At 41.3% G+C, this 15,886-nt stretch overlaps 1 protein-coding gene and 1 pseudogene across 4 annotated transcripts in view; one reads left to right on the top strand and one right to left on the bottom strand.

Annotated features, from left to right (window-relative positions):
• Positions 1-4,218, top strand: part of HEXA (hexosaminidase subunit alpha) — a 31,513-nt gene extending 27,295 nt beyond the window's left edge. For 3 of the 4 annotated variants that reach the window (XM_036260177.1, XM_036260185.1, XM_036260168.1), the window contains one exon: positions 1,677-4,218. In XM_036260177.1, coding sequence (XP_036116070.1) covers positions 1,677-1,734 — 58 coding nt within the window. In that variant the 3' untranslated portion in view covers positions 1,735-4,218. The remainder of the gene's footprint in view (positions 1-1,676) is intronic. The other variant, XM_036260161.1, reaches the window with a different exon arrangement.
• A 10,393-nt stretch (positions 4,219-14,611) lies between these two features.
• On the bottom strand, positions 14,612-15,182 carry LOC118618938 (annotated as a pseudogene).
• Positions 15,183-15,886: the final 704 nt, after the last annotated feature.

Genomic DNA, 15,886 nt, shown 5'->3' with positions numbered 1-15,886 from the left:
AGTTTTATCCTCATCTTAGAGATAGGCAACTGAGGCACAGAGAGGTTAAGTAACATGTCCAAAGTTGCTTAGAATCAGGATTTGAACCAAATTTAGAGTCTACTCAGCCATGTTTTTATGGGCTCTCATGACCCCCTTGCTCCTGTTGGGGATGAGACTATGTAAGACGGTCATTTCCCATATTGATTCATTGACTAGGTCTTAAGGACCTGAGGGAGCAGAGCCCCGGGCTGAGTGCAGAGCAGAGCAGGCTGAGAGCCAAGCATGGTAGGGTCTAAACCTCAACTGTCCGTAACTCACTGGGTGACTGAGCTAGTTCCCTACCATCTCTAAGCACATTGCTTATTTGGATAAAGGAGGCATGCCTAGAGGTGAGGCTGAAAACTAAGGACAAATTTTCATGCCCACATGGAGCTGAGGTACAGAGACAGGCAGGTTGGAAATAGGGAGGTGCTGCCCTGGCCGTTTTAGCTCAGCCGTTAGAGCGTCGGCCTGCAGTCCCGAGAGACCCGGCTTCAGTTCCCCGTAAGGGCACGTCCCTCGGTTGCAGTTTGTCCCCAACCCTGGTTGGGTCATGCGGGTGGCAACCACTCAATGTGTCCCTTTCACGTCGATGTTTCTCTCTCTTCCTCTCTCTCCCTCCCACTCTACCTGAACAAAAAATGGAAAAATGTCCTCAGGTGAGGATAAAAAACAAAAGGGAAACAGGGAGGTGCTGCCCTGGCCAGGTAGCTCAGTTGGTTGGAGCATCCTCCCGATTTGCCAAGGTTGTGGGTTCGATCCCCAGTCAGAGCACATACAAGAATCAACCAATGCCCCTGGCCAGTGTGACTCAGTGATTAGATTCCTGGTCAAGGGCCTGTACCTGGGTTGCAAGGTTGATCCCCAGCCCCAGATGGAGCACAAGCAGGAGGCGACAGATCAATGTGTCTCTCTCACATCAATGTCTCTCTCTCTCTCTCTCTCTCTCTCTCTCTCTCTCAAATCAATAAATAAAAATTTTAAATAATAAAATACATTTTAAAAGAAATAGGGAGGTGCTTCCCAAAAGCCAAGGGAGGGGGAGGCAGGAGTGGGTGGAGGTGGGCAATGGAAAGGATACGTACAATTATGTCAACATTAAATTTTTAAATAAAAAAATAAGCTCAGTACCTATCAAAACATTGCTATTAAATTAACATTAATTCACATCCCTTTGAAAATCAATAGCATCTTCTAGACCATGGCAGAGTGTGCATTAGTTCACATCATTATTTTAGCAAAAGCATGTATACATTTTAGATTCTAGCGATAGAACGAATTATGGTTGAAAAATGAAATGTTTGACTAAGACTATTAATCCTCACAGAGTAATAGAATAGTCTTTAATTATTTGGAAAAAATTAAGTAAATTTTTTAAGTAATAGGGAGGTGCTCCCCAAAGTTCCTGGGTGTCCCTGTATCAGAATCACCTAGGGAACCTGTTCAGAATGCAGATTCTTGTCAACACTTGGCTCCACCCCAAGTGAGAGTCTCTGGAAGTGAGACCCCAAGTAATACTGGTATACACTGACAGTTTGCAACACCATGAAATGCGGGAAAGGAAGACTTGGTTGTGGTGAATGTGTTGCTGGGGCCTAAGACTGACCCCCTTCTGAGTGTCTCGTTTTGCTCTGTTTCTACGTGTCTTCTTGCAGGCGAGGTGTCCAGGCCCAGCCCCTCAATGTAGGCTACTGTGAACAGGAGTTTGAATAAACCTGAGCAAGCAGCCCCAGGCACCGAGGAGGGGCTGGCGGGACCAGGCTCCTACTGCATCCTGGCTTGGGGTCGGAGCCTCTTGCTCACGTGCCACTGTGCTGGAAAGAACAGGGCCAGTGCTGGTGTCCAATAAAGAGTGATGTGACATTTTTCTATAATGAACATGGATTACCTGTGTTAAAAATTGTGAGTGGCCCTTGGGGAGGGGCGCTGCCAGGACTGGCATCTGCTCCTGAGCGTGGTGGGGCTCTGCAGGGCCCAGGCTGGTTGGGCTCAATATCTGCCCCTGGAGGGATCTTGTAAGTTGATGATTGAGAATGAAACCTATAGTCTTTGTGCTGTCCTGCCTCTCCCACATAGTCCAGATACATACCCCCATCCTCTAGTTACTTCCCTCCAAGTAGGGAAGTTACTTAGACCTCCAAGGCTTCTATATACAGAAGAAGACATTATAGGGGTTCAAGGAAATGCTGAGCAGTGACTGCAGACCCAGCCTGGTCACAGAATAGCCCATGCCCCGTGCATACTCACACACTACCCTCCCCTAGAACTTCTGCTGTGGGTCTTGTTACTTCACTTTTATGCAACTGTTACTTAAATGTTATAAAATACATATTATGGTATTGGCACTGTATAGTAGGTGTTGAATATGAAGGACTTGGTCCCAAGAGGCCCCCCAAAACCAGCAACTTCCATTCTCCCACCCATTTTCAGCCCAATTACATCATTTCACAGAATTGGTGGCACAGCTGAGACCATAAGAAGAAAGGCCCTGGGGGTCCAGGAGGTGGGCGCAGGGCTCTTGAAGAGGGTCTTGCACAAGTGACCAGTGTTCCCTGGGAAAAAGTGACTCGTTGTGGACTCAGGCTGCCCTGGGGGGATGGGGGGATTCACGGTCAGAGATGACAGTGCAGCCCAGAGGCTGGGGCAAGAGTGGACAGCAGCTGTTTTAGATAAGGATTTCTTTGACTTTCTTTTACCTGGTTCTTGGATAAAAGGACAATGGAGAGGTTCCCAGGCATTTCTTTCGGAAAGTTTCCAGTCTGGTGGACTCAAGCTTGGAGAAGACAGGACTGAGAAGGGATCTGAGTAAGATTTAGTCCTTAAATAGCATCCTTCAATCCCTCAATCGTTCTACTTTGGGGACCTGATTGGAGGTACACCAACCCTGCCTCCTTGTACTGTTTCAGTAGGGACAGTGGGCACCTTATACCTGCAGAACTCTCTTGAGGATGGGATTTTCACACAGCCTGGAGTAGCCATGCCCAGGGCTCTGGCCTAGAGAAACATCACATGCACCCGCCAGAGGAGCTCACTTAACTCCATTACCCAGAGAATCCTGTCGGGTGGCCTCAGGCAAGGACCCTGCAGGAGTGCTGCTATACTTCAGTTGCCTCTGCTTCCTTGATCATAACTAACATTGCAGTTGTTTGGAAGAATGGTAAATAAAAAGATCAGCCATTAAGTCATCTCAAGTCAATGAAGGAACAGACCATGAAAACATTTGTTAAAGCAGTAAGGGTTTATGATTTCTTATTCTTGTAAGCATTTTCTTTAATGTTATTCTTTTTATAATTTAAAAAAAGTCAGTGTGGCCTGATCAAGACCTTCAATGGTGGGATGTGATGTTTCCAGCCTTCACCTCTGCTCCTATGGGCCCAGTGATCATGAGGGCATTTACCCAAAGATCGTCAGACCTCGAACTGCTGACCACAGCAACTGCCCATTCTGTCCCAATGCTTCCCCACCTCAGCTCCCTTCACCAGGGCTGTGGGCTTAGTGTCCCACCCTGCCTGTGTTCACTGGGCACCACCAGGGACGGAGAAGTGCCCAGACTTATTTCCTGGTTCCAGTCATCTTAGAGCACAAAGAGTCTGCCCCTCCTGTGAATCTCCTAAGGATGCAAGGCAGGCCTAGAGGGAATACAAGTAAAGGGAAGACATCCAGCCCCCCTCTCCCTGGTAGGAGTTGAGGCCACATGCCAGGTACCCATTCCTTCTTGGAAGCTGGTGTTTTCAGGTGCATCTCAGTGGACTAGCACACACATGAATGGCACAGGACTTGGGCACGGGTGCTCCACAGCACTAGAGATGGGTCAGCAAGGGAGTGATGAAAGTCGAATGATACTGGGAAAGGGTTAAAAAAGGATTATATGGGTATAGACTGAATTTAAGTGTCATGCCTGTTGGCAACATTAGCACTCTAAAGTTTAGATTTTTATGGTTTTTTCAATTTCATTTGTAAGATTGATTAATACAGGCCATGACAATTGTGTATCATATACCTTTTTCCCACTACAAAAGAAAAGTAGGCATTGGGTGCTTTGTTAAAATCATTCTGTATATTTTTCTTTGTAAATAAATATTGAAAGTTTGAAAATTAGTGATTTTTTATACCATTAATATATGTACAATATAAATTTATATTAACTAATTTCAGTGAAATGTTGACTTGTTGAAAATATATATATCTTCAGTCCTGACAATTGTTTTTAAAAATCCTTTTTTAAGCAGTTCTTGTGTATTGTGTGTGTATGTCCCTGCATTTTTCAATGAGATTTTTCAAATGAGAATGTCTCCCTGGCTCGGTTGGTTGTCATCCCATGCACCGAAAGGGTACTTGGCTCCGGTCCCGTCAGGATTCACACCCAGGTTTTGGGCTTAATCCCCAGCAGAGGGCATGCAGGAGGCAGCCAATCAATGTTTCTCTCCCTCTCCATTCCTCTCTCTCTAAAAATCAATTTTAAAATCTTTTAAAAAATAAAAATAAGTAAAATGAAAATGTTCATGAAACTTGCTTATTTTCACAGTAATTATTATACTCCAATCACATTCATGTTATGTCTTCCCTACCACAGTACTTTTATTTTTAATGATTTCAAATATTTCAAACATAAAAATATAGAAAATAAAAGAATAAACACAGTATAACCAGTTTTATCACATCTTAACAGTAATGTTTGCTTCAGATTTTTTTTTTTTAATGAAACATTATTTATGTTTCTAGTCCCTTCCCAAAATAACCACTTTTAGGAATTTATTTTAAATCTTATTTCCTCCAGCTATCAGAGAGTTAGCTGTGATTTTTCTTCATTGTTAATACATTTTTTATGGGTTACTTTGTAGCAAATTACAAAGGAATGTTTGGAAGCCACTCAAAAATTGTGTATGTTGGAGGAGACTGGCCTGCTAGCAGACAGATGTGGGCTGGGAAATGGGATGTGTCTGTGCTGTGTTGGTGTGCTGAACATGAAAAGGGAGCATACTGGGGGTGTCTGTAATCTATTACGAAAAGGAAGATACTCAAACATGGAATTCAGAGAAAACATGTAAGTCAGAAATTCGAATGAATGTATTTGTGGAGATAATATCCAAGGGGACAAAAGCACTTCGACATTTGTATGTGCTCGCTGTTTCAGGCACTGTTATAAACACTTTATTGGATGTTAACTTCTTTAATCCTCATTCCTAACCAGGGAGATGGTACTAGTATTTTCCTTATTTGACACAAGTAAATATACATAGAAAGGTTAAATGACTTGTTCACAGTTACACAGCTAGGTTGAGTCAGGATTTGTACTCAGGGAATATGGATCCAGGCTCTCCTAGTTAATTCTGCCCTATACTGCTCTGGGCCATCGGCCACTCAAGCTTGGAGAAGACAGGACTGAGAAGGGATCTGAGTAAGATTTAGTCCTTAAATAGCATCCTTCAATCCCTCAATCATTCTACTTTGGGGACCTGATTGGAGGTACACCAACCCTGCCTCCTTGTACTGTTTCAGTAGGGACAGTGGGCACCTTATACCTGCAGAACCCTCTTGGGGGTGGGATTTTGCTCTTAGACACCACACTCAGACCGTAGTGAAGCTGGGTTCTCAGCTACATCTGAGCTAGAGTCCGTTTCCTTCCAAACCACTTCCTCGTGGGTGGCTTATTTTTCTCAGCACACAAATAGGCACAATCTCCCCTATCTTTAAATAAATTTAAAACAGTCCTGCTTTTTCTCAGTCAAGTTGCCTGTACAACTGTGAGTTTGTCTCCACCTCTCGTCTAGTCCTCATGAAGGCTCTCACCAAGGCCAACAATAACTGACATGTTGCCAAGTCAAGGGACATTTCTCAATAAGAGTGTAAAACATTACTTGGCCTTTCCTTGTATTTTGAGATTTTGATCACTCCTCCTTTGAAATTCTTTCTTACCAGACTTCTGTGATATCATTCTTCCCTGAATTTTCTCCTACATCTCAGGATTCTCAACCCAAATCACTGACTCCTCCAAGCAAACTCCCATTCCACAACCAATCATTCTTTTTTCTCATGTCTAATTTTTATTATGGAATGTAAAGCTCTATTTATTTTTAAAGTATAGTTGACATATAATGTTGTTAGTTTCAGGTGTATAACATAGTGAGATTTCACATTTATACACCTTACAAAGTGATCACCACAAAAAGTCCACTATCCCACCCCCTCACCTAGGCATTCACCGCACTATTGTCTGTGTCCATGGGTTATGCATATATGCATGTAATAAGTTATTTGGTTAATCTCTTCCCACACCATGGGGTGAAGGGGGTCAATGGGAGAAAATGGGGGGCATTTGTAGTATTTCCAACAATACAAATACATTTTTAAGTCCACTATCCATCTGTCAACATACAAAGTTATTGTGGTGTAATTGACTGTATTCCCTATATTGTACTTCACATCCCCATGATATTTGTAGGTTTGAATTTTTAATCCCCTTCACCTTTTCTCCCATACCCCCACTGCCCAACCCTCTGGCAACTCAGTTTTTCTGTGTCTATGACTTGGTTTGTTTTGTTTGTTCATTTGTTTATTTTTTTTAGGATTTCACACATAAGTGAAATGATAAAGTATTTGTCTTTCTATGACTTATTTCATGTAGCATAATATCCTCTAAGTCTATCCATGTTGTCACAAAGGGCAAGTTTATTCTTTTTCATGGCTGAGTATATTCGTGTGTGTGTGTGTGTGTGTGTGTGTGTTCCTTCCTTTATTCAATCATCTATTGATGAACACCTAGGTTGCTTCTACATCTTGTGTATTGTAAATAATGCTGCAGTGAACATAGGGGTGCATATATCTTTTTGAATTAGTGTTTCATTTTCTTCAGACAAGCACCCAGAAGTGAAATTGTTGGTTCCTTCTGTGTCCCTTGTTATAGCCTTTGTTTTAAAATCTATTTTGTCTGATATAAATATTGCCATCCTAGCTTTTTTTTTTTTTTTTTCTTCCATTTTCATGATATATATTTCCATCCCTTTACTTTCAGTCTGTGTGCATCTTTCAATCTGGAGTCTCATTTAGGCAGCATATGGAAGGGTCTTTTTTTTTTTTTGATCCATTCAGTCTCCCTTTGATTTTTCAATGGAACACTTAGTCAATTTAGATTTAAAGTAATTATTGATAGGTATGTACTTATTGCCATTTTAATTGTTTTCATACTAGATTTATAAGTGGTTGAACTATCTTTACTATACTGGTGAGATGTTTTTCTTTCATATATTATTTCTATTTATTTTTAACTTATTATTGTTGACTGTATTACAGATGCCCCCCCCTTTTCCTCATATACCCCCTCCTCCCCAAACCTACCCTGCTCCTGCCTTCCCCACACTAACGTCTGTGTCCATTGGTTATGCATATATGCATAGAAGTTTGTTGGTTTATCTCATCCCACCCTCCCTCCCCCCTCCCCTTTGAGGTTCATCAGTCTAATGACAAATTTGTACTTCTCAATTCCTTCATCTTTTTCTCCCATCCCCCCCAGCCCCTGCCCATCTGGCAAGCGACAAAAAGACCTCTGTATCTATGAGTCTGTTTCTGTTTTGCTTGCTCATTTTGTTTGTAGATTCAATTGTTGATACATATGTATTAATTGGCATTTTATTGTTTATATTTTTGTTCTTCTCCTTCAAGAAGACCCTTCAACATTTCATATAATACTGGTTTGGTGGTGATGAACTCCTTTAGCTTTTTCTTATCTGGGACACTCTTGATATGTCTGTCAATTCTAAATGATAACTTTGCAGGATAGAGTAGTCTTGGTTGTAGGTCATTACTTTTTATCACCTTGAATATCTCTTGCCACACCTTTCTGGCCTGCAAAATTTCTTTTGAGAAATCAGCTGACAGTCTTATGGAAGCTCCTTTGTAGGAAACAATCTGCTTTTCTTTTGCTGCTTTTAAGATTCTCTCTTTGTGTTTAACCTTCTGCATTTTGATGATGATGTGTCTTGGTGTGGGCCTCTTCAGGTTCATCTTGTTTGGAACTCTCTATAATTCCTGGACTTGTAATTCTGTTTCCTTCACCAAGCTACGGAAGTTTTCTGTCATTATTTTCTCAAATAGGTTTTCAATTTCTTGCAGGCTTTCTTCTTCTGGCACCCCCATGATGCCAGTGTTGGTACACTTGAAGTTGTCCCAGAGGCTCCTTACACTATCCTCCTTTTTTTGGATTTTTTTTTTTTCCTGTTCTGATTGGGTGTTTTTTGCTTCCTTATATTCCAAATCGATGGTTAACTGCTTGGCTTTACCTACTCTACTATTGATTCCCTGTACATTATTCTTTATTTCAGTTAGTGCATCCTTCATTTCTGACTGGTCCTTTTTTATGTTGTTGATGTTCTCACTAAGTTTCTTGGCACTCGCCTTAAGTTCCTTGAAGGTCTCACTAAGTTTCTTGAATGTCTCAGTAAGTTCTTTGAGCATTCTTATAACCAGTGTTTTGAACTCTGCATCTGACTACTTGCTTATCTCCATTTTGTTTAGTTCTTTTCCTGAAATTTTGTTCTGTTCTTTAATCTGGAACATGTTCCTTTGTCTCCTCATTTTGGTTGCTTCCCCGTGTTTGTTTCTTTGTATCAGGTAGAGTTGCCATGTCTCCTAGGTTTCATAGGGTGGCCTATTGTTGTAGGTGTCCTGTTGGGTCCAGTGGCACAGCCTCCCTGATCACCCCAGTTGGGCCCTTGAGGTGCACCTCTAGTGTGGACCACCCTTCTGTTGTAATTGAGTCTTGATTGCTACTGGCACATCAATGGGAGAGATTTACTCAGACTGATCAGCTGCAAGGATTGGATGTGCCCACTGACCACTGCCCTCTGACAACCTTGAAGGATTAGCTGTGCAAGGACCCACCACACAGAGGAAGACTTACTTCAGCAGGGCTTTTGTACCCACTGAGTTCACTCCTTGAGTGTGTCACTTGTGGAGGTGGTTCTTCGATGTGATCTGTCCACTGGGTGTGCTGGTTCTGGAGCAAGGTCAGCCACTGCCTGTGTTCTACCAGGCTCCACCTGGCATAAGCTACAAAGTGATCTGCTGATGGCTGCTTCTTGTGCTGAACTTGGAGTTGCCGAGGCAAAGCCAAATTGTGAACCAAGGCTGGCTGCTTCTAGTGCCAGGCCTTGGGCCACTTAACAAGAGGTATGGGACTTGCTGAGACCAGATGCTGCTTGTTTGAGAGATTTTAGGACAATCTGAAGCAGGATCCAAGACAGGCCTATCTTATGGTAAAGCCATTGAGAACAGCTTGGATGGGCCTGAAAGTTGGGTGGGGCGGGGCCTCAGGGAATCACCAGGCCTGGCAAACAGTGTAGGCCAGGTTGCTGGAGTCCCAGATATGGCAGCTGTCTGCTGCCCTAGGGAAGGGCCTCACCGAAGGAACAACAACCTCTGTTAGCATGTCTGTCCGAGAGAAAGTTGCCTCTCCAGCCCTCGACCCAAGGCCAAATAGCTCAGTTCTTATCCGTATGTTTCTGGAGCCTTTCAAGCTGCCTCCCCTCAGAGCTCAGATGGAGCAAGTCAGGCCCATTAAAAGGTACTGCCTGGGGCTCCAGAAGCCTCAGCCTCCCTGAGCCTCAGTTCCCGCTGGTTTTTACAGCCAGAAGTTATGGGGACTTCTCTTCCTGGCACTGGAACCCTGAGTTAGGAGCCTGGTGTGAGACAGGCACCCTTTCACTCCTTGGGGAGGATCTTCACAGTTGAGGTATGCCTCCTGATTTGTATCTGCCACACGTGGGTGTGGGACCAGCCCATCTGCCCCTCTGCCCCTCCTACCGATCTCAATGTGGCTTCTTTTTTTTTTTTTTATCCTCACCCGAGGACATTTTTCCATTTTTTGTTCAGGTAGAGTGGGAGGGAGAGAGGAAGAAAGAGAGAGAAACATCAACATGAAAGGGACACATCGAGTGACTGCCACCCACATGACCAACTAGGGCCAAGGACAAACTGCAACTGAGGTACGTGCCCTTAGTGGGAACCGAACCCGGGTCTCTCTGGACCGCAGGCCAACGCTCTAACCACTGAGCAAAACCGGCCAGGGTGTGATGTGGCTCCTTTAATGTTGTAGTTGTAGGACTTCCATTTAGCTCGATTTCAGGCTGTTTTGAATGATGGTTGTTCTGTAGTTTAGTTGTAATTTTGATGTGGTTGTGGGAGGAGATGAGTACTGCATTTACCTACACCACCATCTTGACCAGAAGTCTTATTTTCTTATTTCTAGTTTTGGCCTTAAAGAATTTCTAATTTTTGCCCTGGCCAGTTTGGCTCAGTGGTTGAGCGTCGGCCTGCAGACCAGAGAGTCCCGGGTTCGTTCCCCGCTAGGAGCATGTACCACACACACACACACACAAAAAAGGAATTTCTAATTTTCCACTTAAAGAATTCCTTTTAACATTTATTTTAATGCCAGTTTAGTGATGATAACTCCTTTAGCTTTTGCTTATCTGGGAAAATCTTGATTTCGTCTTCAATTCTGAGTGATAACCTTGCTGGGTAGAATATTCTTGGTTATAGGTTTTTCCTTTTCATCATGTTGAATATATCATGCACTCCCTTCTGGCCTGCAAAATTACTGCTGAAAAGTCAGCTGAGCATTCCCTTGTATGTAACTAGCTGTTTTTCTATTGCTGCTTTTAAGATTCTCTATTTATCTTTAACTTTTAACAATTTAATTATAATTTGTCTTGGTTTGGGCCTTTGGATTCATCTTGTTTGGGACCCTCTGTGCCTCCTGGACTTGGAAGCCTGTTTCCTTCACCAGGTTAGAAAAGTTTTCAGCCATTATTTCTTCAAATATGTTTTCTGTCCCTTTCTCTCTTCTCCTTCTGGGACCCCTATGATTCAAATGTTAGTATGCTTGATATTGTCCCAAAGGTCCCTTATGCTATCCTCATTCTTTTTCACTCTTTTTTTTTTTTTTTTTTTGGATCTCCACCAACCTGTCTTATCCCTCCCACTTGTGGGTCACTGCATGGGGAGTGGAGGATAAGGTAAATTCTGACTAAACTTGGTTTCTCCCCTTCCTAACCATTTCAATGTGTCTTTTACTTTATATCCACAGTTGTAAAGAAAAAAAAAAAAATCTGTTGGGCTGTTCTTCAGGTTGTTCTCAGAGATAGCTGTTTTATATATAGTTGTAGTTTTGGTGTCAATGAGAGGAGGTGAGTTCAAGATCTTAGCACACTGCCATCTCAAACTTCAAGCCAGCAGCATTGCTCTTGAATGTCAATATAGCTTGTCTGTGAGATGCCATTCCTTGTGGTTGGCGCACTGCCCCCGCAAAAATGTGTCTCCGGATGAGCACAATCAATCATTTTGAAGGGTTTGTCTTCTATCCTCTTCTGTGATTTTTTTCTCAGTAATCTCATTTACACTCAAATCTTCAGAATATATATACATACCTAGTCTTTGAACTCCAAAATTATCTACGTTATACTCATATCATCTGAATGTCCATCACACATTTTAAGCTCATATTCCAGTTAGAGTTAATCTTTTCTTTTTTCATAGCTCCCCGTTCTATTATCCCACCAGTCATTTCAAAAAATATATAGGAATCATCTTTAACTCCTTCCTGTACATCATAATCATCTTCTAATCTGTCATCAAGTCTTGCCCACTCTATGCAAATAATTCTTAGATCCATTTACTCCTCTCCATCTGCACTGCCACCATCTTTGTGTAGGCCTATCACATCTCCCCTGAAATTATAATAGGATCCTGATACAACTGCCTTGAGTATTCTAGAGTCATCTTTTTAACTGCAAGTCAGATTATATTAATTTCCTGCTTTTAATTTTTCAAAACTGCCCCATTGTCCAATTCTCTTAGGGTATTCTAGTCTTATCCATCAAGATGATGTCTTTTGAGGTCTCTAATCAACATTTCATGATACTTTTCCTGTATTAGTCAAGACTTAGGTAGTTATAAGAAAACAACCCAAGCAAAAAAGATAACATTGCTTCTTGTAGATGCATATTTCATCTAATAGGAGTCAACAGTTATATGATCCTAGGGATAAATCTAATAGAAGACATACAAGAAGTTCTTAGAGAAAATTATCAAATGTTTGAAAGATATAAGAAAAACCAGATGTAGATATGAAATATGTTCATGAGTAACAAGATTCAATATTGTGAGGATTTTTTGTTGTTGTTCAGATGGAGTGGAAGGAAGAGAGAGCGAGAGAAACATTGATGTGAAATAAACACATCGAGTGGCTGCCACCCTCACGACCCAACCAGGGCCGGGGACAAACTGCAACCGAGGTATGTGCCCTTAGTGGGAACCAAACCCAGGTCTCTCTGGACTGCAGGCCGATGCTCTAACCGCTGAGCCAAACCGGCCAGGGCAATATTGTGAGAATTTTTAAATTATCTGTCAATTCAATGTGATTCCAATTAAAATCCAAATTTTTATGTTTTATTATTAATTAAATTAACAAATAATAATTGTTCAATGTAATACTAACAATGTATTTGGTTATTGATAAGTGAAATAAATTACAGCAATGTTATAAAGGATGTGAGGAAAGAACTGGTAATACTCTGTTATAAGACTCTTATACTGCTCTTGAAGCAGTACAGTGTTATTTGAAAATGGACTTGAATTAGTTGTAAATGTATTTAATAAGCCTACGGCAACAACTAAAAAAAGTTTTTTAAAAAAGAAGTATAACTGATATACTAAGAAAAGAGAGAAAACAGAATATGAAATGTTCAATTAAAGTAATAAAAGGCAGAAAAAGTAGAAAACAAAAATAGGAACAATAAACAGGGCAACAAATGGAAAACAATAACATTGTAATCCAACTTTATCAATAATCACTTTAAAAATTAATGGTCTAGCCTGGCCAGTGTGGCTTAGTGGATTGAGTGTCGTTCTGTACATGGATAGGTCTGGTTCAATTCCCAGTCAGGGTACATGGCCAGGTAGTGGGCTTGATCCCCAGTAGGGGGTGTGCAGGAGGTAGCCAATCGATGTTTCTCTCATACATTGATGTTTCTATTCTCTCTCTCCCTTCCTCTCTCTCTAAAGAAAAAAAAAATCAATAAAAAATTTTAAAAGATGAATGGTCTAAATACACCAATTAAAAGATAAAGATGGTCATAGTGGATAAAAAGCCAAACCCAACTACATGTGTGCAGGGAACCCACATTTTTTCATTTAATCAAAAATATATCTTTTTTTTTTTTATCCTCACCTGAGGGCATTTTTCCATTTTTTTTGTTCAGGTAGAGTGGGAGGGAGAGAGAGGAACAGAGAGAAAGAGAGAGAAACATCAACGTGAAAGGGACACATCCAGTGGCCGCCACCTGCACGACCAACCAGGGCCGGGGACAAACCGCAACTGAGGTACGCGCCCTTAGTGGGAACCAAACCTGGGTCTCCCTGGACTGCAGGTTGATGCTCCAACCGCTGAGCCAAACTGGCCAGGGCAAAAATATATCTATTTTTTTACATTCTATGTTATTTTGTATTAGTTTCAGGTGTACACCATAGTGGTTAGACAATCATATACTTTACAAAATGTTCCCCATATATTTCCAGTGCCCACCTGGCACCATACACAATTATTACAAATGGTAGTTACTATTATGTAACTACCAATCTGTACTTCTCAATCCCTTACCCTTTTTCACTCAGTCCCTCAATCTCCCTCCCCTGTGGCAAATAAGTCTGTTCTCTTTATCTATGAGTTTGTTTCTATTTCATTTGCTTGTTTATATTGTTCTTTAGATCACACATATAAGTGAAATCATATGGTATTTCTCTTTCTCTGACTACCTTATTTTACTGAGCATAATACCCTCTAGGTCCATCCATGCTGTTACAAATGCTAAGATTTCATTCTTTTTATGGCTGAATAATATTACATTGTATTTATGTACCACCACTTATTTATCCACTTGTCTATTGATGGACACTTGGGTTGCTTCCATATCTTGGCTATTGTAAATAACACTGCAGTGATTATAGGGGTACACATAATCTTTTGAATTAGTGTTTTCAGTTCCTTCAAATACATACCCAGAAGTGGAATCACTGAGTCATAAAGCAGTCCTATTTTTATTTTTTTATTTTATTTATTTTTTTACTGATTTGAATGTAAATTTTATTATATAGCAATAGATATTTATTTCTCTTTAGAAACTGGATCAATTTATCTCTAATTTCTAGAAAATAAGCCAAGTCAACCATGTTGCTTCACTGTCTATTTTTGGCAGACTTTGGGCTAACCTCAATACCTATTTTTATTTGAGGAGTGACTAATATACAATGTTTCTTTTAAGCAGAACTTGATGCTGAGCTAAAAAGTAAACTAAGTTGGATTTCAGGCCCATTGGCAGGCAGGCAGGCAGGCAGGCAGGCAGGCATTTTTCATTTTGCAGGCAGCCCATGATGGTTGTCGTCTATATATCAGATCTGTAAGGATATGCCGGAAAAATCTGTGAACAAAATCTTCCCATGCTATATTCACATGCTCCATTCACATCTTTAGCTTACCCAGGCTGTTGTGGGCTTGATCCCCAGGCTGTTAGAAGCTTGGGTAAGATGACTAAAAATTTCACGATGGAAATTTTGATTTTTTCTTTCTGATGTATAAAATATGAATATCTTCACTTAGATATTCTTTATCATGTTTTCCCAAAGGAATTTTTTCAAAGTCTAGTTGAAGGAGCTCAAAATATTTTTTCTCGATTTCTGGATTTTTTCCCATTGTTCGCTGTTCATAACAACATATAATACAAGTCTCAGATCCACTGAGATCTTTTAGAGTTTTCAATAGCGGCTCCAAAGACTCTTCACAGTATATGCAGTCGGCCATCAGTATGTAGTCTGACGCAGAAGGGAAGTCTTCTATTTCTTCTTCCCCAAGGGTAGCGGCCATGAACCCCAGGGCCCCAGTTCCGAACCGGTTCTCTGCACCGACTGCCGGCTCAGCGTGTGGGCCCCATCGCCGGAAAACCCAGGCGTTTCCAGGTGTTTACAAAGAACAGTGGCAGCATCCCATTCTTGCAGCCCACGCCGCCGGAGCCATACTGCTGCAGTCGTCGCACTGTGCCATCTCTCTTCTCCAAAATTCGCACAAAGTTCCCCAATGGGTCCTCCACCGAGGGCCCCAGAGAAGCCTCCATTGCTGCCCGGCAACAGGATCAATCAGTCCTATTTTTAATTTTGGGGGGATCCTCCATATCCTTATAGTGCTGCATTAATGTGCATTACAACTAACAGTGCATGAGGGATCCCTTTTCTCTACAAGAGGTAGTATCTTATTGTGGTTTTAATTTGTATTTCTTTGATAATAGTGACGTTCAGCATCTCATATGTCTATTGGCCATCTATATGTCCTCTTTGGAGAAGTATCTATTTAGGTTTTCTGCCCATTTTTTAATTGGATTGTTTTTCCCCTTGGTGTTAAGTTGTATGAGTTCTTTATAAATATGGCTAATAACTCCTTATCAGATATATCATTGGTGATTATGTTATCCAATTTCGTAGGCTGACTCTTTATTTGATGTCCTCTTTTTAAAATTTTTATTTTTACTGTTGAGAGTATTACAGCTATACCAAGTTTATCCCCCTTTACGACCCTCCACCCAGCTCCCACCCCACCACAGGCCTTCACGTCACAATTTCTGTATCCATGGGCTCTGCATATATGCATACAAGTTCTTTGCTTAATCTCTTCCTACCCTTCCTCCCCCCTTCCTCTGAGATCTGTCAGTCTGTTCCTCATTTCCATGTCTCTGGACCTATTTTGTTCATCGGTTTATTTTGTTCATTAGACTTCAAAGATAAGTGAAATCATGTGATATTTTTCTTTCTCTGACTGGCTTAT

This window comes from Molossus molossus, unplaced genomic scaffold (assembly GCF_014108415.1).
Source record: "Molossus molossus isolate mMolMol1 unplaced genomic scaffold, mMolMol1.p scaffold_m16_p_1, whole genome shotgun sequence".
Classification (NCBI taxonomy): Eukaryota; Metazoa; Chordata; class Mammalia; order Chiroptera; family Molossidae; genus Molossus; species Molossus molossus.
This window is presented reverse-complemented; position numbering and strand designations above follow the sequence as displayed.